The sequence below is a fragment of the Lytechinus variegatus genome, chromosome 14 (genome assembly GCF_018143015.1).
Source record: "Lytechinus variegatus isolate NC3 chromosome 14, Lvar_3.0, whole genome shotgun sequence".
Taxonomy (NCBI): Eukaryota; Metazoa; Echinodermata; class Echinoidea; order Temnopleuroida; family Toxopneustidae; genus Lytechinus; species Lytechinus variegatus.
Genome location: NC_054753.1, coordinates 14,234,948 through 14,258,472, shown reverse-complemented (window position 1 = coordinate 14,258,472; position 23,525 = coordinate 14,234,948). Strand labels below are relative to the sequence as shown.

General features: G+C 33.5%; 1 protein-coding gene across 1 annotated transcript; it reads left to right on the top strand.

The window, feature by feature from the left end:
- Positions 1–978: 978 nt before the first annotated feature.
- LOC121428013 lies at positions 979–22,710 on the top strand. The gene is made up of 2 exons (XM_041624593.1): positions 979–1,374; positions 19,854–22,710. The coding sequence occupies exons 1-2, from the start codon at positions 1,162–1,164 to the stop codon at positions 20,577–20,579; spliced, it is 939 nt and encodes a 312-aa protein (XP_041480527.1). The 5' UTR covers positions 979–1,161; the 3' UTR covers positions 20,580–22,710.
- The last annotated feature ends 815 nt before the right edge of the window (positions 22,711–23,525 follow it).

Below are 23,525 nucleotides of genomic sequence, written 5' to 3'. Positions count from 1 at the left end.
CTTATTCAAATTCGACTCATATTCGAACTTGACATGTGCCTTCAGGAGATGGACCTCTGGTATGAATTTGGTGATCCCATCTCGAAGATATAGAAAGTTATTGTGTGTACTTCATAGCACAGTGCCAGTCATGGAAAGTTCATTGACCTTTGACCTTATTTAAATTCGACTCATATTCGAACTTGATCTGTGCCTTCAGGAGACAGACCTCTGGGGAGCGTTTCATCAATATTTTCATCCGACAAGTTGTCAGATCTGACATCTTCCCATGATTTTGATTGGCTGAGAGGCACTGTTCCTATGGTAACTGTCGGATAAAATGGGACTTGTCGGATAAAACGTCCGACAAGTCCGTTCATGAAATGCTGCCCTGGTATGAATTTGGTGATCCCACCTCGAAGATATAGAAAGTTATTATGTGTACAACATAGCCAGTGCAAGTTATGGAAAGTTCATTGACCTTTGACCTTATTCAAATTCGACTCATATTCGAACTTGACCTGTGCCTTCAGGAGATGGACCTCTGGTATGAATTTGGTTATCCCACCCCGAAGCTATAGAACGTTATTGGGTGTACAACACAATTGCTGACGACGACGACGCCGGAAATAGTGATACATATATGTCTCGTTCCGCTACGCAGGCGAGACAAAAATGGTATAGGCCTATTACACTCCTAAGCATGCATTTTTTTGTATAATATCAAATCCGATTTTGATAAAAGTTAGTGTTATGTTTGTTTCATTTTTCTCTTTTGGCTCAAATCAACATTTTTTTCTGGTCAGGGGTGGAATTGATCGACCTTTAAACAGCTGATAATTACATTTCTAGATTCTAGGCCTTGAAATAAATATATCAAAGAATACAGCCGCGGTCTTTAAGTGGCAATTGGAGTCACTTGATTATCTTTACGCACGTTCAAAATGAAAATAAGGCCGGGCTTCTATAATCAACATATCTCGTATGTGAAATGTGTACAAGATTTATCTGCGTTAAAATATGTACATGTGTAAAGTTAATCTAATCTCCGTTTCGATTCAGAAGCCGAGATCGTGGTGATCTGTGCCAAGCTACTTTTCGCTCAACTGTTCAATAGACCTCAACTAAGTAAATTTCACAAACCTTAAGTTGGCTTAGCTTTAGAGGTTTGATTTTTCCCCAATGGCCTTCGTGTATACATCGCTAGTGCACTGGGTAACTCCACTTTCACTTTCAGTGTTTGGCGTGATTTTGAACCTCCTGTCAATGGGTGCAATTTTGAGCTTCGGGGCCTTACGCAAAACCAAAAATATTTTCATCTTTCACCTGTCCTTTTGTGATTTCGTCGCATCACTTTCTATCATGATGACTTCTATTAAATTTATTACTCAGTGGGTAAGTACAATATGGTGCAATATATTCTATATATATATATTAGACAGGCAATGTCAGTATGACGTGTATATTAAAACATTCAAATTATGAAGAATTCATGAATTGTGATGCCTTCTAATAAATTTATTAGTCAGTGGGTAAGTATAAGCGTCCAGGCTGGGCCATTCTAAAATAAGAGGTCACAAATCACACAAAACCGCGTCTCGACTATCTTAGGGCCGCTAGCTTCACACCCTGAACTTTTCTCCAAAAATATTATCAAGGCAATAAGAATAATAGACTAGCTCCACAAGGCATTTGCGACCAGTGGCTAGTATAGCTTTAATTCTATTACAAAAGGCTTTTATTTTTGCCTTTTGTTAAAATCGACATTGTCATTTTAGATTTGACAATCATTCTCTTTCCTATGTAGCCTATTTTTCTTACATTGATGTCTGGTGAGGGCAGCTTGCTGTAGCTGTGTGACATATAGCACTTAGGATAGTATTTGATGATCGATTTGTGATTATTTTTACTTTTAACTTTGTCCCCAATTCATTTTAACCTCTGTAACGAATACTGCCACATTTTTCTCCCTTTCAAACTGACTGATATTTTATGATGTGTCTGCAAGACAGTGCAAGTAGAGTGATATTCATTAAATAATAATTTATTTAATAATTTATTTAAGAAATTATCATATGTGTTTCCTTATTACTCGGAAATGAAGGACTATTCTAAAAAAAGAAATAAATGTATAACTGAAAAACTTTAAAATCAGTAACGCACCTTAAAAAATGCACTTTGGCAGTTCTGTTAAAGGTTCAGTGCCTAGAGCCATCTTTTATAATAAATACAATTTTCAACGGCAGCTATGCTTCTAAATTAAGGTCTACGTTGTACCATAATGCATTTTGTAGCATTATAATGGATAAGTTTAATAAATAAATAAATAAAATATTTATGTTAACATTTTCTTTTTGAAAATACCTCCATGTATATATGTAAATAAACAATAATTAGGTAAAGGAAAAATAAATCTTAATTCTCTCTAATTTCTTAAAATAATTTTTATCAATTTTTATGCCAAAGTCCAATATAGATTAGAATTATATACAGTGCGTCCTAGAAAAAAACGAAACCGAGATTTAGCGATGATTTATCACAACTTAATCATAAAATGAAATAGACAAATGACCTACCAATGTAAAGCTTAGAATCTCCTCTTTCATCTGGTATTACTTTGATTATTCCTTTTTCACGCATGAGTGTGCATGTAAAAGCAATTAGAAGAAAGGATGCAAAAAACTCATTTGGCGGGGGATATCTAAATTTCAAAAAGATAATCACATGACTAAAAAGTTCAATATCTGCTCTTTTATTTGATACCTTAATCACAGAAAATGATTAAGAAATAAAAAAGTTATGATCCATCGAAACAATGCTTGTATTTCCATAATTTCATTAAATAAACGTGTTTTCCATCGGTTTCCCACAGAAGCTATCATGGCTATCGCACGGTAACAAAAGACTTAATGCATGGCTGATCGTCAACAAAACAGAGTGTCGAGTGAGTTTGAACGCTAGCCTGTAAAACCTCTTCATTTTATGAAATTATTGAAATTCAAGCCTTATTTCAAATAACCAGAACTTTCTTGACCATATTCTGGAATTTAGGTATCAAATTAAAGGGCAGATATTGAACTTTTTGAAAATGTGGTTTTGTTTTTAAAACCCAGATACGGCCCGCCAAGTGACTTTTTGGTATCCCCTTTTCAAATTGTTTTTGCTCACTCATGCGTGAATGAGAAATAATATAAGTAATTTCAGATGAAAGTAGGAGTGGGCTATAAATGGGTGATTTTTGGTTTTACTGTGGGAACAGTTTTTTTGTGTTCCTTTTACCTTATCTCAACATGAAATGACAATATTTTTTGTCTCGGGTCCGAGAAAAAAGTGTGCCGGGCCAAAATCCCAAATGGCCGCCAAAACCCCCCAAATCACAGTTTTGGCCACAACTTCTTTATTTGGTGGTCTTTTTCTTTGGTTTTGGTGTCTATTCATATGTATTTGGGGGCAGGCAATTTGTTATTCCTATAATTAGCACTTTTAAACCATTATTTGTAGAGTTAAATGGTAATTCTACCTAAATTTTCCAATTTTTTATAGCCTTTTTTCAGCCAAATGTAGGTTTTATCGTCCTGGAGTTCTTGGATATTAGATGGTACGAGGTCAACAATAGCAAGCAGCTTCATAGAGCTATATTGATTTTATTCCTCTACTATTGGTTTTACGGATATTTGTGAAATATATCTATTAAATAAAAAAATGTTAATTATCCATAGGGGCAATACAGTATACAATGTACTGTTACTGTACATACTACACTGCATATTTCCATGCATTGACCACCATGACATATGACAAGGCCTTTATATAAACTACATGTATAGTGTCATAGAAATAAGCTCTTAAGGTTTAAAATTAGATTGTGAATTTGATTGCTTGTCAGCTGATAAACATGATGAAACGAGCAACGTAAATTGCACATAAAATATCACATATTATATACACGTGTACATCACATATCTACATGTAGCCATATCTTCTTCATTTGGAGGCTTTTTTTACCTGGTTGTGGTGTCTAACTGGCCTATGTTTATGGGGTCAGGTAACTATGATCAACAGCCAATCAGAGCCAAGGATTCCATGTAAGTTACCATTAAGTTAACATAATGGTAAATTTTTATGCAACGGGGCCCAGAATATCTACAGTGTAAATGCCATGATGTGGGGTTAATTACCTTTCTCCGCCCCCTGAATTAGCATATTTGACAAAACATGTCCTCAGTTTCTGAGACAAAACATATATTCAATTTCTGAGGCATCTAATTCTAAACCTAAGAGCTCATTTCTACATGTATAACACTATAGTTTATACATGCCTTGTCATGGTGGCCAATGCATTTATGCAGTGCAGTATGTACAGTACATTGTATACTGTATAGCCCCTATATGGATAATTAACATTTTTTTTTTATTCAAGATATATTTAACAAATATCCGTAAAACCCATAGTAGAGGAATAAAAGCGATATAGCTCTATGAAGCTGCTTGCTATTGTTGACCTCGTACCATCTAATATCCAAGAACCGCAGGACGATAAAATCTACTTTTGGCTGAAAAAAGGCTATAAAAATTGAAAAAAATTTAGGTATAATTACCTTTTAACTCTACAAATATTGGTTTAAAAGTACTAATTATAGGAAAAACAGATTGCCTGCCCCCAAATACATATGAATAGACACCAAAACCAAAGAAAAAAGACCACCAAATAAAGAAGTTGTGGCCAAAACTGTGATTTTGGGTAGTTTTGGCGGCCATTTTGGATTTTGGCCCGGCACACTTTTTTCTCGGACCCAAGACAAAAAATATTGTCATTTCATGTTGAGATACATTACAGGGAATAAAAAAAAAACTGTTCCCATATTAAAATTCCAAAAAAAGTATTTTTGACCCATGTATAGCCCACTCCTAATGAAAGAGGAGATTCTAAGCTTAAACATGGTAGGTCATTTGTCTATTGTATTTGTGATTAAGTTGTGATAAATCAACGATAAATCTCGGTTTCGTTTTTTGTGGGACGCACTGTATATCTACGTTAAATTCACTTATCGGTGCCTTTGCATTGCAGTTCCGACTTTTTCAATCCTATAACACGCATTCATTCGTATTTATTTATTATCATTGTTGTTAGTACTGTTTTTTTAATGATTATTACAATCATTTGTCTTTTTGTTATTTTCTTTTTTCTCTCTCTCTTCCCCTTTTGTTTTTCATTCTTTTCCTATTTTGTCTCTCCTCCTTCTCTCAACAGAGACACATCATTCCTTTCACTTACCGTTACGTCTCTAAAGTAATTTCATGTAGTATTTATTCCATTACTCTGTAAACATGTGATTGTATATATATATTTGTAAATACTTTGTAAATATAATTGAAATGATTTTGAATATGTTATGTTCTATGATAGTGTCCCCAATACCCGAATTAGGGTGACATGGGTAAATAAATAATTGTCATTGTCATAGGATGGAAAGCAAGATAAGAACAAAAGATAAGAACGTTTTCAGAATACCAATTTGAGAACGTGACGTAGAAACGAAAAAAAATTGAGATACGAACGTTTTCAGAATACCGCCCCAGGATGTTATCTGGATAAACTATTAATTCGAATGCAAATTGTGAGATGTTTTGTGTGTGATGACCTGAGAGCTTGACATTGATTTCGAAACAATTTTTGTACCAATTACAAGGATGGGTGTCTAAATGTATAATTATTGATACAGGCACGAAGTGAGAGCTGAAATTTATCATATATTTATCTGAAAAAAAAGAAGAAATCTATGGATGTTTTAATCTAAGAAGATAATATCCAATAAAAATATAAATTGCAAATGTGAAAAGCGCGCCTTTTGAGGTTGAAACCCCCAAATGGGACGTTCTATTAACTTTCTGTAATTATACAAATGATGGATGTCTCGCTATAAGGAAATGATGCAGGCACGAAGTGCGAGCTGAGAATATGTGTCATTCCAATATGAAAACCAGACATTTTAAGCATGCTTTGAAATAAAGATATAGATTTTTTTTTAAATGTAATAAAAATATACAAGAACAAGAGGGGATTGTGAACATCATCGATTAGCTCTTAATATTCATATTATGCACTGTTTCAATAAAATAATGGCATAACTTCGTTATTCCCTGTCCGTTTTTGAAGATATTTAGAGTATTTTTTGACATTTTTTGTTTGTCTTATTTTTATCTGTTCAAATCATATCATTTTCAGCCTAGAAGAAAATAATTAATGCGCATGAAAAGCGCTGATATAATTGATATAAGTCTGCTGCGCTGAAAACATAGAAAAGTGGTATTTCAAACACTCACGGTTTGTTGGAATTTAGGAATGAAATACATATCTCGCCAATCAAACATTTTTACCATTCACAACTTTTTGTAATCCCGAACATGCCGAAAACGCATCTTGCTGAAACAAAATAATGACACTAAAAAATCGCGATAAGATCATATAGATTCTATTAATAATCTTTGCATATCAACTTACAAATGCCAATTTGAACCCCTTTTTCACTCACCTTCCTTTTTTATTATCGATTTCCTCGTGTCCTTTCGCTCTCTCTCTTCAGGTGTTGGCAAGTGGTAGGGTTCCTCGTAACCCAAAAGAACTCATCCTGGTAAAGGATCTGAGATTGGTATATTTTGTTTAGGATCATATTTTTAAGATGAACTACATCTCTGTAAACCGGTTTTTCGGTTTTCCCATTCCAACTATGAACACCGACCAAAAAAAATGAAACTGTTGTCCGTTCCTGTTCTGTTTCAAACATCTCTCTTTTTTTGGGGGGGAAGCAAGCAATGTGTTCCACTTTATTTTGAATTATTAAAGAAAATGTTATACGAATATCTAAATATGGATTTTCCTAAGCTAACGAATAAGTATTGTAATTTGTAACTTGATGTAACTTCCGTAACGAAGATTGACAAGGGTAAATGCCACTCGAGGATTTCATGGTAAAGTATCGTAGGATTCGCAGAATTGGTCATGCATTGCTTAGAATCTCAGATATTGATATTAAGTTATTTTGTGGTTGCCTCATTGAAATTATGAACATTAAACTGAACGAAAGATGTGCAATGATTATTACGGTACATTTCTATGTTATTTACTAACATACCGCTTCTGAAAAACAATATTGAATATTTCTTTCCATCTTGCAAACATTTTTGCTTCAGTAAAATGAAATTATTGATACCACATTTCAAATGAATTGTGTGCATTTCTATTTTATTCATTTCAAAAGTGATATTTATAAACTATTGAGTAACATAAGTGGACAATGCTAATTATTAACTTTCGTGCCATTGATATACAGTGCTTGAGTTAATCCGCAAAGTACTTCAAACTGACGCAAGAGCGACTTTCCCTTTTTCTGTTGCCATTTTCCCATACATGGAACTTTCACACTTTGCATCTTTCAACCCATTCTGTAGACTTCATTTTTACGAACCCCCCCCCCTAATCAATTGGTGCCTTTTTCTGGGAATGACCCCCTGGTCCTTTATATTTTATTAAGAAAGGCGCTATATTAAATATGCCTTACATAGAGAGAGGGGGGAATGTTTGACTGGAAAGAATCATAGTAATAAATAACAATGGATAGTTTTTTATAGGCTTCTTTCATAATGGCTCAAAGCGCTTTACAGCATACTAACCCGGTCATTGGATTCGTATCAACACAAAAAGCGCACAATTTCCAATCCTTTGGGAGCATTCCTTGCATTTGTCGCAGCCTCATAATGGCGCTAGCAAATTATTAATGACATGAACTTTTACAATATTCATGAAATGAACTATAAAAATATATTATGAAGAATTCCTTATTGTGACTACTTTTATTATTTTTGTTTTACTCAGTCGGTAAGTACTAGTCGTTCACATTCCAGTAAGAAATTAGGAAAAGTACACCGCAAAAACCCTGGAGTTCATTCAACACCAGAATGGACCATACCAGAGAAATGTTGAAACAACATCTGTTTGGTTTTGGGTTAACACCTCTTTGGTTTTGGGCTAACATCAGAATTGTTAATACAACACCAATTAGTGTTTACACAGCAACGGTTTGATTCCAAAAGGATGTTTTTACACGTCTTCTTAAAATGCCTAGAATGTCCTGTTTTCTGATTAGAATGTCACAAATTTTCAGCTCGCCCTTCGCGCTCGCATTATTAGATTGGTGAAATATGAAGACCGTATCCTATCATGGACCTATCGTAATAGTTCCATGATCCTATTCATGAGTCACTCAAGGGTCAAGTCTACCTCAGAAAAATGTTGATTTGAATCAATAGAGAAAAATCAGACAAGCACAATGCTGAAAATTTCATCAAAATCGGATGCAAAATAAAAAAAAGTTATGACATTTCAAAGTTTCGCTTATTTTCAATAAAATAGTTATAGGAACGAGACAGTTACATCCAAATGAGAGAGTCGATGATGTCACTCACTCACTCACTATTTCTTGTTTTTTATTGTTTGAATTATACAATATTTCATTTTTTACGAATTTGACGATTAGGACCTCCTTGCCTGAAGCACAAAATGTTAAAATAATTGAATTCCACGTGTTCAAGGAGGAATGAAACTTCATTTCACATGACAATGACGAGAAAATAAAAATATTGCATAATTCAAACAATAAAAAACAAAAGAAATAGTGAGTGACATCATCGACTCTCTCATTTGGATGTAACTGGCTCGTTCATATAACTATTTTGTTGGAAATAAGCGAAACTTTAAAATGCCATAACTTTCTTATTTTACATCCGATTTTGACGAAATTTCCAGTGTTATGCTTGATTTTTTTCTCTTTTTATTCAAATCAAGTTTTTGTTGGGGTGGACTTGTCCTTTAATAGTCTTTAAAAGGTCATTACACGTTTCGTCTACTCTGCTTCTATGCATTTTTCTCTTTAACTCTTCCCATTTTAAATCGAACCATTCATTGATTATTTGTTAGACGTATCACAAAAAAAATCACGATTGCACTCAGATGACATTATCATTCATTCTGTTTTTAATGAATAAGTTACAATTCACAGCACGTGAATATATGGAATTCCCATGCAAATGAGGCTGTGTTGCTCGTTTCCACACTACTTTGCTTGATAACATGGAGACCTTGTTTTACCGTTCATTGGCCCGTACTTCCATTTTGTATAATTCAAATGTTAACTGGTATTGCTCTGCTACATTCTCTATCATCCACTGCTTTACATTCCTAAATCATTCGTCAATGACATTACATGTTTTTCTATTGTTTTTACTTGTTTTTCTATTGTTTTTACTTGTTTTTCCATTGTATTCCCTTCATCTTTGAGTACTTTATGTGACTTTGTGAATCCCCTTTCCCTTTTAACAACCTTTCCGATATAGTATTTGGCAACCTTTTCAACCATGATATACTAGTACAATATGAGTTTTATGAAAGTGAAATTAACATGTGCATAAATAAAGCAGATAATTTATCAAATATTGATCCCGATGTTAACTGCCCTGTACTTGATAATCCAAGTAGATACTGGTTAACCGCTGAATTCAATTCTAAAATGACTTTTGATAATGATGCATTTAGTGTACTCCATTTTAACGCAAGAAGCTTGCAATTTTGAAAATATACACGATTTTACTACGAAAGAAATAAGTTCTAATTTTTATAAGGATTCAGTGATACCTGGATGCACCCATTAACGCCAAAAGAACTATTTCATATGGAAAATTATATTTTTTTTCACTGTGACAGAACAAAAAGTAGAGGTGGTGGAGTAGCCATCTTAATTCATGATTCATTGAATGTGATAAAAAAAAACATAATCATTGGAATTATTTATCGTGATCCTGGTTCAAATGTAGCTAATTTAAATAACGATGTAAATACATGCCTTAGTAAAATTATAAATGAAAACAAGAATATATATATTATGGGTGAGTGGAATATAAATTTGTTGAATAGTTCATCAGTTGCAAATGTCAATGATATCTCATTATGTTTCATATACCTATGCCACATTTTTAGCATATCTTCTTCATTTGGAGGCTTTGTATTACCTGGTTGTGGTGTCTAACTAGCCTATGTTTATGGGGTAATGTAACTAACGCTGATCAACAGCCACATTTTTAGCCATATCTTCTTCATTTGGAGGCTTTTTATTACCTGGATGTGGTGTCTAACTGGCCCATGTTTATGGGGTCAGGTAACTAACGCTGATCAACAGCCAATCAGAATCACGGATTCCAAGCACGTTACCATTAAGTAAACATAATGGTAAATTTGTACGCAACGGGGCCTAGAATAGCTAAAGTGTAAATGCCATGACGTGGGGTTTAATAATTACTTTTCTCCGCCCTCTGAATTGCCGTATTTGACAAAACATGTCCTCACTTTCTGAGACAAAACATATCTTTAATTTCTGAGGCATCTAATTCTAGACCTAAGAGCTAATTTCTATGACTCTATATTTTATATTATGCTACCGGTTCTGCTCCTTTGGAACATGTCTCGCGTCAAAGATCGAGCGATGTCGAATACGCTTCTCACCGCAGTACAACACGTGATGATGGAGAAGATGAATTCACAAGTTGTTGGGCGATTCCACACTAGAACTTCAAAAATATCAGAAATTACAACATGCTTTCAATAAGTCAAAAGTAGTGTAATATTTTACTATGATACCTAAATTTTATGAAAATTATGAGTTTTAACCAAAAGTGAAGACAGATATAGTTTTAATTGGGGGAACAATGGAATTTTAAATTTTCAATAATTTTGCTACTTGAATAGTAAAGTACAAACACCGCCTGAAACAATTATTTGCAAAGCACCAGAAGATTGAAAATATTGCAGGTCAATAGAATAATATATCATTGAATGTTCTAAATAATATCTACAACATTTTTATGATCTATAATAGGGGCAGCCCTGATTTTTCCGAACCTATTTTTTGGCAATGTCCGTACGACACATGACAATGCAAAAGTTTTTTCTACAATTTTATTTTTGATGATGCACTTTCATAAAATCAGTTTCTCTTTCTTTGACTCATGGGTGATCGATTTATCCCATAAGGATCTAATTTCTGCCCTTAATTTTCAATTGTCCTATTAAAAGTTGTCCCGTACGACACACAATACATAATGCATTTAATTGCAGGATTTGGATTCAGAAACCATAAATAGTAGGCATATTTAAATTCATTTAATTGATTTAACATAAAGTGAACTGAAAAGTACCTTGTTTATATCCATAGAACATGAAATAGGTGATTCTAAACATTTTAATTGATTTCATGTAGGCTTATTCTTTTGTGAATCCCTTCAGCTAAACTGATGATTTTCACTGATCAGAGCAGGTTAATTTCTTTTCATTGAGCATGAAAAGAAAACCTTTATAATTATTTCAACCTATCCTGGAAGATGACTTCCTCTTCCATGCTAATGTGGAATTATTATAAGATGTAAAACAAAAAATATATATCAATCATCATGATCATCTATTTGGACTTCCCTTGATGATCACTATTTTTATATACAGTATTGAAACTCCTTTTTCAAGTTTTAAAAAAAATCTAGAAAATAATACAAACCATATGGTTTCATGAAATGCAGATGGGTTTGAAAAAGTAGAACCGCATTTCTTTAGAAAAAAAATATTTTGTGGAATTACAAGTGACAGTTGTGACATATACCATGCATATATACATTTTATATAAAAAAAAAATTATAACATTTTAGCCCATAATTTACACAAAGTTTCATTCATTCATTGTTTAAATAGTGTTATTAATTCACTAAAATATAACTTCACACAAAACCTCAAGTTTTTCAGCTCGTTAAAATGCTGTGAACATTTGTACATTTCCCATCATGAAAAACAAATTACATATTGCCCCTGATTGTATATATTTAAGGTTACTTAATTATTTTGTCCTGAATGACTACTTATTAAAAGATTTTTCATGAAAAAGGAAGAATTTAGCTCCTTCTGATTGATAAAAAGTTCTTTTTTTATTCACACTGGCCAGCACAAAACGCAAGTGCCTGTACAACACAGAAGTGTCCCGTACGACACACAAGTGTCCCTTACGACACAGAAGTGTCCCGTACGACATAGAAGTGTCCCGTACGACACATTATTTTGTTTATGATATATTGACAGAAATATTCAGCTAATAGCTGTTTCTAACCTCATGAATGTCTTAGTTTGATAGGATTATCATTATCATCAGCCAAATCATGTGATTGAAGTCAAAGAGACATAAAGTAAGAAAGTACCGTACGACACATTTTGAATGTCCCGTACGCCACAATGTTTTCGAAAACTATAATTTGCTTTATTTATTCATGAATGTTTATTTTGCTTTCTTTTAAAGATGTGTTTGTTCTTGGGTAATTGGAATGTCAATTTGAGTTCAGTTTCTATGAAATTTATCTGCCCAACTCAAAGACTTTTGGGTACAAACTTGAGGTTTCTAAAAAGAAAGCCACTTTTTCTGCGTCCGTACGACACATTACTATTTTAAATCTGTATTATTCAGGATGTGAATTCAAGTCATGTTAAGTGTTGGTTTTTCTAACACTCTGGTAGTACTTGATGATCACCTATAGTTACTGGAATATTTTTAGCTTTTTCTTCTAAAAAATGTCAAATGTTCTCTAAATGTCCCGTACGATACGTATGGAATCACCCCGTTACTCGATTTCAAGCGACAACGAGGAATCACCACTATCGCCGGAAACTCCAACTCCAGACAGGCAAAAAAATGGAAAAACATCTACTAAAAGGAAACTGAAAAGAAAGAAAACAAGCAAAAAAGCAGAGTGCAAAGGAAAATACTAAGTTGTAAGCGAACAACGAACGAAATGGAAAAGTATAAGTCGATCATGAAATCACTTCAAAATCAATGAATGATGACTCGATTTCTCTTCATCTTATATCCCTGAATGCGAGAGGAATGCGGGATAAAACGAAAAGAAGCAAAATTATATCTTGGCTTCGTGCACAAAAGACAGATATTGCTTGTTTACAAAACCTTACTGGACGAAAGAACTTGAACACGAGATTTCATCACAATAGAATGGTGCATGTTTTTTTAGTAATGGGTCTAACCACTCCAAAGGGGTTTCAATATTATTAAGAAAGATATTAATACCCCTAGAAATTGTAAACGTCTATGCCAGAAATGATGGAAGGACCGTTGCTCTTAGATTAATGTATAACAATTGTTGCTATTTATTATTGAATGTTTATGCGCCAACAAAATATTCTGATAAAGTCATATTTTTTAAAAACCTACTCCATTGGTTTAACATAAAAACCTGGAGATATATTAATTTGTGGAGGTGATTGGAATACTAAACAAACTTATTTAGATTCTCGTGGCACATCTCGAGTCTACAAACCACCCGATCATTTCAAGAAATTCATTCAAAAAATGATTTGGTTGATGTTTGGAGGAAATTATTTCCCACGAAGAAACAATTTACTTGGAGACAGAGGTTTTTTGGTGTTTATTCCAGATTAGATTACTGGCTAATTTCAACAACACTATTTATACGCCCAGCACTTAAATGTCATCATAATGCCATTTCGCGAAAGTTGAATTTGAGTGGTATTGGGAAAGGAAAAGGTTATTGGAAAGTAAACAATTCACACTTACTACAAAAAGATTTTATAATCTGTATTAAACATGTGATTAATAAAGTAAAAATGGAATTCATGAATGAAAGTCCACAGCTTATATGGAAAATGTGTAAAATTAAAATAAAAGAGGTCACTGTGAAATATTCTAAACAAAAACAAGAAGAAAGAAATTGTTATTTTACAAAGTTACAAGATGATCTCAATATGCAGAGTGAAAAGGCTGATAAAAATCCAAACGAGAAAGAAATTGATAAGTTAGAAACAATCAGAAATGAATTAGATAAACTTTACACATATAAGTGCAAAGGTGCGTATATTAGAGCTAGGGAAAAATGGATGGAGTCTGGCGAAAAGTCGTCCAAGTATTTTTTGAAAGAAGAAACCATAAATGGCAAGAAAAAAGAGATTAACTGTATTGTACAAAACGGTAAAACATTTACAAAGAAAACAGAAATTATGAAGATTATTAATAATTATTTCAGTAAATTATACAAAAATAGCTATAACAATAATGATATAAACATTAAATCATACTTAAAAAATATTGAATTGAAAGTATCAGATGAGAAGGATGCACTAAGTTGTGAAGGAATGGTGACCGAAAAAGGGTGTTATAAAGCTTTGCTTTCAATGCAAAATAATAAGGCACCTGGTTGCGATGGATTGAGTTCGGAGTTTTATGAATGTCTTTGGCCAGACATAAAAGATTTGCTAATCGACAGTCTAAATGAAGGATACGCTCAAGGGGGTTTGTCAGAAAGTCAAAGACAAGGTATACTCACTGTTATTTAAAAAAGGGGATAGTAGAGTATTAGATAATGGGAGGCCAATCTTATTATTAAATATAAGATTTTAGCGAGAGTTTTGTCACAACGCCTTCAACGAGTAATCCATAAAATTGTTTCGTTTGATCAAACAGGTTATATTAAGGGGCATTCAGCCTCAGATAACTTAAGGTTGGTACAAGATGATATTGATTATTGCAAAATTTAGGAACAACAAGGATTGGTACTTTTTTCTAGACTTCAAACAAGCATTTGATTGTGTGAGACATAGCTTTCTTTTCGAAACCCTGTCAAGATTAAATTTTAAAGATTCATTTATCCAATGGGTTAAAGTATTATATAAAAATGCTGGAGGCAAAGTAATAAATGATGGTTCGATTTCAAAACAGTTTAAGATAGAAAAGGGTGTAAGGCAATGGTGCCCTCTATCGGCTTTGTTATTTGTTTTAGTTGTTGAAATCATGGCGTCACAGATAAGGTCAAACAAGAAAATCAGTGGTATTAAGATTCCATTCCACAAAGAACCATTTTCAAAAGAATTAAAGATTTCACAGTTAGCAGACGACACCGCCCTTTTTGTTAATTCCACCCAGGCAGGAAATGTCGCAATACAAGATGCTATTAAGCATGTTAAGTTCGGGGAATATTCTGGCTTAAAACTTAATTTAGATAAAACCAAAGTTATGCCAATGGTATATGCAACTTGGAATGGTCTGATGAACCAATTAAATATCTTGGTGTTGTATTATGCAAGAACACAAATGACTTCAATGTCCTTATTTGGTCTGTAAAGATAGATAAAATTAAACGTATTATAAATCTTTGGAGGATGAGAAATCTGACATATTATGGGAGAATAGTTATTATAAAAATGTTACTTGTATCACAGTTAATATACTTAAGCACATGCTATATAATGCCCCAAAATTATATCAAAGAACTTAATAAAATAATTCATTCATTTTTATGTAATTCTAAAAGAGAAAAAGTGAAAAGATCTTACATTATTAATTCACCCCAATATGGGGGTTTGGGTATGATTGATATAGATTCTAGATTGAAATCACACTTTCTTGGTTACCAAAAATTGTAAGAGGTGATGAACCACCATGGAAATATATTTGTGAGTTTTGGTTACACAACTTAGGCGGTATACCTTTATCAATTCAATGTAACTGTTCTCCTATAGACATGATCAAATTATGCAAAAAATATTCATTACCTATATTTTATACAGACTTACTTACTTCATGGGCTGAACTTCACTATCTTGATATATTCGAACTCAATTTGAAAATGAAATCATATGGAATAATTCGAATATAAAACATGAAAACAAGTTACTGTATTTCAGAAAATGGTACGATAAGGGTAAAGTTAAAGTATACCATTTAATTGAAAATGGTTCATGGAAAAACTCTGAGAGTATTACAGACTTACTGTCGATGAATTCTCTTTGTATCTTATTTCAGTATGCTAAAATTAAAACCGCTTTTCCAAAATATTGATTCGATAAGTTGAACACTGCTCAGCTTGAAAATCACGATGATCAACGCAAAAACGATAAATTTATTCAAATTAAAACCGGTGACTCAATTGACATTACAATATCAAAAACAAAACAATTCTACACATATTTTGTAGATATAAAAAAGGATTTACACCCAATGGTGTTATATTTTTGGCAAGACAGTCTATCACTTGCAGAAGATTATGATTGGAGCAAATTGCTAAAATTTAAGTTTGGAAAAATATCTAATAACAGAGGTAAACAATACAATTTCAAATTGCTGCATCGGATTTTGCCGTACAAAGAGAATTTAGTTCGACGGAATATCACATTAGACATGACTTGTAACCATTGTAAACAAATTGAAACTTTAGATCATGTTTTGTTGTATTGTCCACATGTGAATTCATTTTGGCAAAAACTACGGTATTTCATTAAGATCCAGTTTAATGTGAATATTCAGATTAATGAGAAAACATTATTGATTGGCCACGATGTTGAAAATGAAAACATGGCTTTTCTTAATGTAATTTTGGTTTTCGCACAATATACGATTTATAGAGTCTATATGTTGGCTCAGTTCACTTTAAAAAAAATCTGTTATTTTTCTATGTTGTCAGATTTCAAGAGAGAATTAGTCATTAATTTAAGATTGCTTGAAAAGAGTAATAAGATAAAACTAACAGAAAAACAGTACAACGAAATCAAAAGCCTGTGAAATGTGAAACCAATTGTATATATTGTTTGTGTTTTGTTTATTGATTTCAATGCAACAGAGTAACAAGATAAAAAATATCAGAAAAACAGTATAATGAAATCAAAAGGTTGTGAAATGTGAAAGTAATTGTATATATTGTACATGTTTGATGATTGATTTTAATGTAATAAATACCTCTGATGAGGACCAACACAAAAATATTTTATACAGGCCTTGTCATGGTGGCCAATGCATTTATGTTGTGCAGTATTGTTTACTCTACAGCCTCTATGGATAATTGACATTTTTTTTATTTAATAAGATATATTTCACAAATACCCGTACAACCAAAGTAGAGGAATAAAAGCAATATAGCTGAATAAAGCTGCTTGCTATTGTTGACCTCGTAATATCTAATATTCAAGAATCCAAGGACGATAAAACCTACTTTTTGGCTGAATAAAGGCTATAAAAATTGGAAATTTAGGTATAATTACCTTTTAACTGTATAAATAATGGTTTAAAAGTACTAATTATAGGAAAAACAAATTGCCTGCCCCAAAAAACATATGAACAGACATCAAAACGGTGAAAACCAGAAAAAAGACCACCAAATAAAGAAGTTGTGGCCAAAACTGTAATTTTGGGGGGTTTGGACGGCCATTTTGGATTTTGGCCCAGCACAGTTTTTTTAATTTTTGTCATTTCATGTTGAGATACATTATAAGGAATAAAAAAAATGTTGCCATATTGCAATGGCCATGGGAATAGACTTCTTAAGTATCTTTGTATCCAAACATGTTCGAGAAATTTTATCGTACGTGTAGCTCACCAATAGTACTGATTCAATTTGGAGAAACTACGAAAAAAGAAAAGAAAAGAAGGGTTTCAGGATTCTTTATTTGAAACAGGGATGATGTATAACATTGTATTAAAGAATATGGAAAAAAATACCTTTTCTCGTCTTATTAGACTGAACTGTACAACACTCCGAGTAAATTTCCGTTAGATCTTGTTGATTTCGTTGGACGATGAGTCGAATTGTTCAAAATACATCGTCCAACTATTTGGCGATGACAAGTGGAAATACGTGACGGCTGGTAAGGTCAAATAAATCATTATGGCCAATAATATATGGTGATAATTACAATAATGCACATGCTTACGCTGGTCTGGCGTTCGTCAAAATATGGAGAAAAGACAAAAAGATAGTGATCACAAGAGGCAGTCCGTGACGCACTTTATGGAGGTTGAATAAGGAATTATGCCATTAAGATTATTCTGCCAGACATTATTCGGACTTTCTTCAAATACATTACTCAATATGTCTTTCTCAGGCATCATTAAATCATCACAACCATCTCAATCGTTTTTTTTTTTAAATCATCCAAGCATTCACCAATGTAGGACACTGCATGGCCACAGCATTCACAATCTTTTGTTTAGCGATTTAGTGATCACAAGTGGAAATACGTGACGCCATTTCAAGTTGTATAAGAAATGATTGTAATTTAATATTGAGTTCATTCCGTCCACGAATAAATTTGACAAGTAAAACAAAGTCCTCATGTCCGAAGGGGAGGGGGCACACTTGTGTTTTAGCTGCATTTTTATATTCAATTTTCAATTGTGCCTCTCAAGGAGGCACGGGCTGGCTGTGCCGTCCCCACCCCGATCAGCCAGTGGTATACCCATTTCCCCACTTTGAATGACTTCCAACAAAAAAGGCCTACATTTTCCCCTTTTTATGTTTTTTTTTTCGATCCATTTGTTGTTGAAAACAGTAATTGCCATATTACACACCTACATAATCATGTAGAAAAGAAAAGGGGAATGTAAATTAAGTGGAAGTGTATATTCGATATGAATGACAATGGGAATCGCATTGCTCTATTGCTTAAGTTGTACTGCAGTTGTGATCTTACGTTGGTTTGATTAAAAAAAAAATTCAAAAAAAAAATAATGCAACATATTTTATGTACCAATGAGTTATTGTTAAAATCAATCTACCTCGATAAAAATCGTGTCCTTTTTGTGATTTAAATGTACATACATTTAACATGATTTATCTGAAATCAGTTTTAAAAATGGATATTCTTTCACACTGGAAATATAATTTTTTTTCTCAAAAAGATGATTTATTTTGTTTCAGTGGTTCAAATAATTACGTATCGAATTGTTTATTGAGAGTAGTACGACAGATGATTCGCAATTCAAAAGTAAAGTGTCGATATGGCCTGCCTTCGACGATATTAAATTTGCGCTTCAGAATAATTTCAACAATGAAAATTACAAATCGAAGAATCAAACTATAAAATGATGGAGCTTTCAAATTTATTTAAATAACGATCCGTGTTTGCAGTTTGCATGAAGCAATGCTTTGTTTTTTCCCCTGTGAGATTGTACAATACGATTATTATCGTTCATTTCATGCTTATTTGTTTGTTAATGAACCTGCAGTTCAATATATTTATTTGTATCAATGTATTGTATTTTACTGTCATAAATTTGTCTTTGAAAATTATACTCTTTGCTAGTATGTTGAATAATCAATAAAATCCCTGTGGAGGGGAAAATAAATTCATACAAAGATTAGACACGTACTTTGCCATGGCAAAAAAAATTATTAATTTGTATTTCAAATATGAAATAATATTTATCCAAATATTGTCCTCCAAGAATTAAAATAATTATTGAATATTGAATTAACGTGTAAGATAATCATTGCTGCAACATATTTTGTTACAGGGAGACATGTCACACATACATGTATGAAAATATGAAATAATTATGATTTTATGTAAGAACATAAAAAATAATAGTGGGGACAGGATATCATGAGCCCATCTATTATTGCATATTCATGAAGGCGTGTGTATAACAGTGTTTTAACACAATTTCATACTATACAATTGAATATTTTCGTTGTCAGATTTTAACTTAAGCGTTTTGCTAAGCGTATTCGTCTCTATTTATTTAGATATAATTACTTCTGGCCAGAGGTGCCAACAAAAAAGCTTGGACCAATGTAACAACAGAAATTATGGGCGCACTATCCCATACTTTGCTCGTAAGATCGTTTATTGGTCCGGAGTGCTGGAAGGCATTCCCATTCCCTCCCTTGGCGTTTACGAGATTTTTTAGGGTTTTACGGACGGCCACTGGATACACATTTTTATCATAATTAACAAACCTTGAACTTATTTCATTATTGATATTTCATTGCAGGAGTTTCCCGTGTCCATCTTTCAACTGCTATTCCTAGTAGCCTTGATGATGTCGCTACTCACTACCCTTGCTATCGCCATAGAACGATTTATCATCTTTTATCTTGATCCATTTGGGAATCGCAAAATCATCACCCCATTTCGAACGATCCTGGCATTTTCGGTGACATGGGTCTTTGTAGGCGGGTTATTTTACATAATGGGCTCACGCTTCAAAGAAAGATTGTATTTGCTGGGTAAGGTGATATTGTCATCTACAATTTTGATTATCACCGTGGTTACTGTGTCCTTGTATAAAATCATCTATCAGAAAATAACGTCTGCGTCTACAAGCCTTGGAGCGTCGGAAACGTTTCTCCAGCGGAGGTTCAAGTTGCACCAGAAGATCATTGTGACATTCAGCCTTGTTGTCGGAACGACTGGGTTGTGTTGGCTCCCGGTGACAGTGACAGAGTTCTTGAAAGGGTTTCCGCAACTTAATGACAAAGCCTGGTACATCGTTCTCGAACGGGTCTTCTTCGGTATTCTGTGCTCAAACCAGTTCTTGAATCCGATCATCGTCTGGTCCAGATTGACGGAGTTTAGGGATACGTTAAAGGTTTGCAGGCGAGGGGACCAAGCTGGCAGTGGGTCCAAGTCTACAGGACAGAACACTAGATCCGTATCAGCCAACGTGCCAGTAAACAACATGTCTAGAGACAATCCCAATTTCATAGCGTCACCGTGAGCTAGTATCACTATGACGCCCTCACTCTCCGAGAGTCGTTTTTTCACATAATTTCAAAATCTGACATTAAACGAGTCTTGAGAACACAAGCACACATTAGACACCCGAGGTGGTTGAACACTCTAGACTTTTTCGATGTAGGCAAGGAACTCGGAAAATTGTTAATGCCTTGAACTGGTATTAATACACCAGTGACCCCCTACGGTATTAAACATGCATAATTTTAAGATATAGATCTGAATATAAATAATAAATATCAATGGAAGACGAGTGTGTTTGTATTTATATAAGCCCCCCCCCCACATACACACACATTGGTTTAGATGTTAGTACGATCTCAATTTCCTTTTTTTTTTTGGGGGGGAAGAAAGCAAAAAACGATGTCGGAACTTTGACCCTCATTTTCATGGCAAAAATGGTCTCATATAATATTTAGGTTATGTCGACATATAATTGTGGGATCACGTTTTGGATGCCTACAAAATTCTCGCTCATTCACACTAATGGTTTGTGAGATAGAAAACAATGCGATACTAGTATTTGAATTTTAAAACTCATTTACATACCCAAGAAGACCGAATGAACTTGATGAAATTATGAGATGATTGTCTGGTTATGTTCTATATCCGTGCCATCCGTGGCACTTATAATAATCATAAAAGTGAGGATGAAATTAGAGGGTTGAATGTTTACAAAAAAACTCTTAAAACAATTCAGTCAGATTGACTAGACCAGTAGTCAGCTGGGTGCAACTTATATGACAATCGCCGATTATCATATTTCTGACATATATTCTAGTCAGACATAACTATGTTTTAGTTAAAACAAAAAATACGACTAGAAACTCGCCAAATATGACTAGAATAATATTTGCACCCAGCTGGCCGTAAACTAGTTATCTAACATTCGATGTCTGAACCCAAAAAGGCTCGCTTTAAAAACAGATCGGCATGTATGAAGACTACTCCTGACAGGATCAAATTCACCACCTGAGACGGTAAAATGGCCCTAATTATTCCGCTAGTCAAAATAGTTCCAAAATTGATGACACATCTTCCCCATTTGGAAAAAGAAAGTCCTATAATTATCCTCCCTAGAATCAGCGTCAGATTGCCAATTATATTCATTCATTTTTGTCAATCACATAAATCAAATTAAAAATTGGAGAATGGGTTAGCTCGAATGAATCTTTTGCCTGTCAGTTGTAAATAGGCCCGTGCTACCTCCATTATTCAATGTAAAGTTATGGAATGTTCTTGCATAGGAAACAAAATAATATACATTCACAACATGCTTTTTCATATCTAAATATAAAACCGTTATTTTATCTGCATTTGATTGCACAAAACCTCTGTCTGTTTGTAGTTTGGTTGTAATGGACCTATTGTAGATTTTGATTGTTTTCTGAATTTGATTTACCATGCTATAACGAATAATTTGTACGCAAGGGGATCACTTTTTGTTGTGATAAGCATCCACATTATATCTGATTTGCATTTTATGAATTATATAAACAAATTGAATTGAAACGCTAAAATGAACAATACTTACACAATAATTGTCTGCACAATAACAAAACTGTATGGGTAATAAAAAAACTGTTGTATAAACACGGGTGTCCAGTACACAACTATCATTTCCTGAGGTTGATTAACTTGATATTAGATGTTCTTAATCTCACTTAGTTTGAAAGTTGATTATAACATTAAATATATCATGTGAAAAAAATTGTAAGATTTTAAAAAGGTTGCACTTGACTATTTGTAAATAAGCTTTGATGTTCTTAGGAAATTTGATATGCATTTTGTCATGAATGGAACGGCATAGGCCTACGAGTTTTACATTGTATCATGCTCTTTCAGCAGTTCAGTATATTTTATAACAAATCTTGCATAATTGCTAAAAAGAACAGATTAGAAGTTGTGCCTCTTTGGGATCCGGGGGGGGGGCACTCAGTATATAATGCATAGTGGGTATGTGCCGCGGAGGGGACCCCCATTTTTACATGTACACTCAAATTTTCGTTCCGAGGCATAGCACTTTTGTCTCATTGAGAAAAAGAACGGCAAAGAAAGCCGCTCCAAAGCATAGCTTTTTCTTCTTATCGAGAAAAAGAAGAAAGAAATCTAGAAAAATAAGAAATCCGCTCTAAACAGAGCTTCGCATATTTTTCGTTACAATTCGTTGTGATGATTGCTATTGTAGTTAGCGTTCATGATTTTTATCTAGTACTAGTTTCACACGTGCTACATATTCGTCATTATTAGCCTCATTTTTCACTGGAATCGTCAAATTATGACTTTTTTACCGTGTGAAAGGACGGGTTGTAAAAGAATGATATGAAAGTTTAGCTATTGAAGTTCAGGTTTGTCCTTTGTATTATGAATATTATGATTGAAATGATTGGTGATATATTAGACTTTGTAATGTTGTCCTCCTTTGATTTTATTTTGTGAACGGAAAAAAAATAACCAAAAAAAAAAAAAATAATAACCACCAACCCCCCCCCCCAAAAAAAAAAATAATAATAATAATAAAAAGTGATCGGTAATGATTAAATATTTATGCACCTGTACGAACGCACGAAACTCACAAACATAGAATATTTCACTGACATATTGTATTTTGTATTGGTATTTGTGTTTTAACAAGAACATACAAAGTAAAAAAAAGACAAGAGAAAAAAAAACGTTTGAAAAATACTATACGTTTTTAAGTTTGGAGCTAACGCCGGGGTGCGAATTTTTTTCCGTACTTTAATGCGCAATAAACCCATGTGCGCATGCGTTTGGACTATGCCAAATTTGTACTTCGGCTCGTGCTTCGGCTTGTTCTCAAATTCAGCGCACACGGCGTAGTCTTTGCACACAGACTCTATTTGCTAGTATGACGAGCCCACGTGAAATTATATGGTGCTATACGAGTCTGCATAGTTGTATGATTCAG

Excerpts from the sequence above, each read along its gene's own strand:
- LOC121428013 (XM_041624593.1), top strand. The coding sequence starts at position 1,162 with ATGGCCTTCGTGTATACATCGCTAGTGCACTGGGTAACTCCACTTTCA. Across the intron at positions 1,375-19,853 it reads TTAAATTTATTACTCAGTGG|GAGTTTCCCGTGTCCATCTT; the intron begins GTAAGTACAATA and ends ATTTCATTGCAG.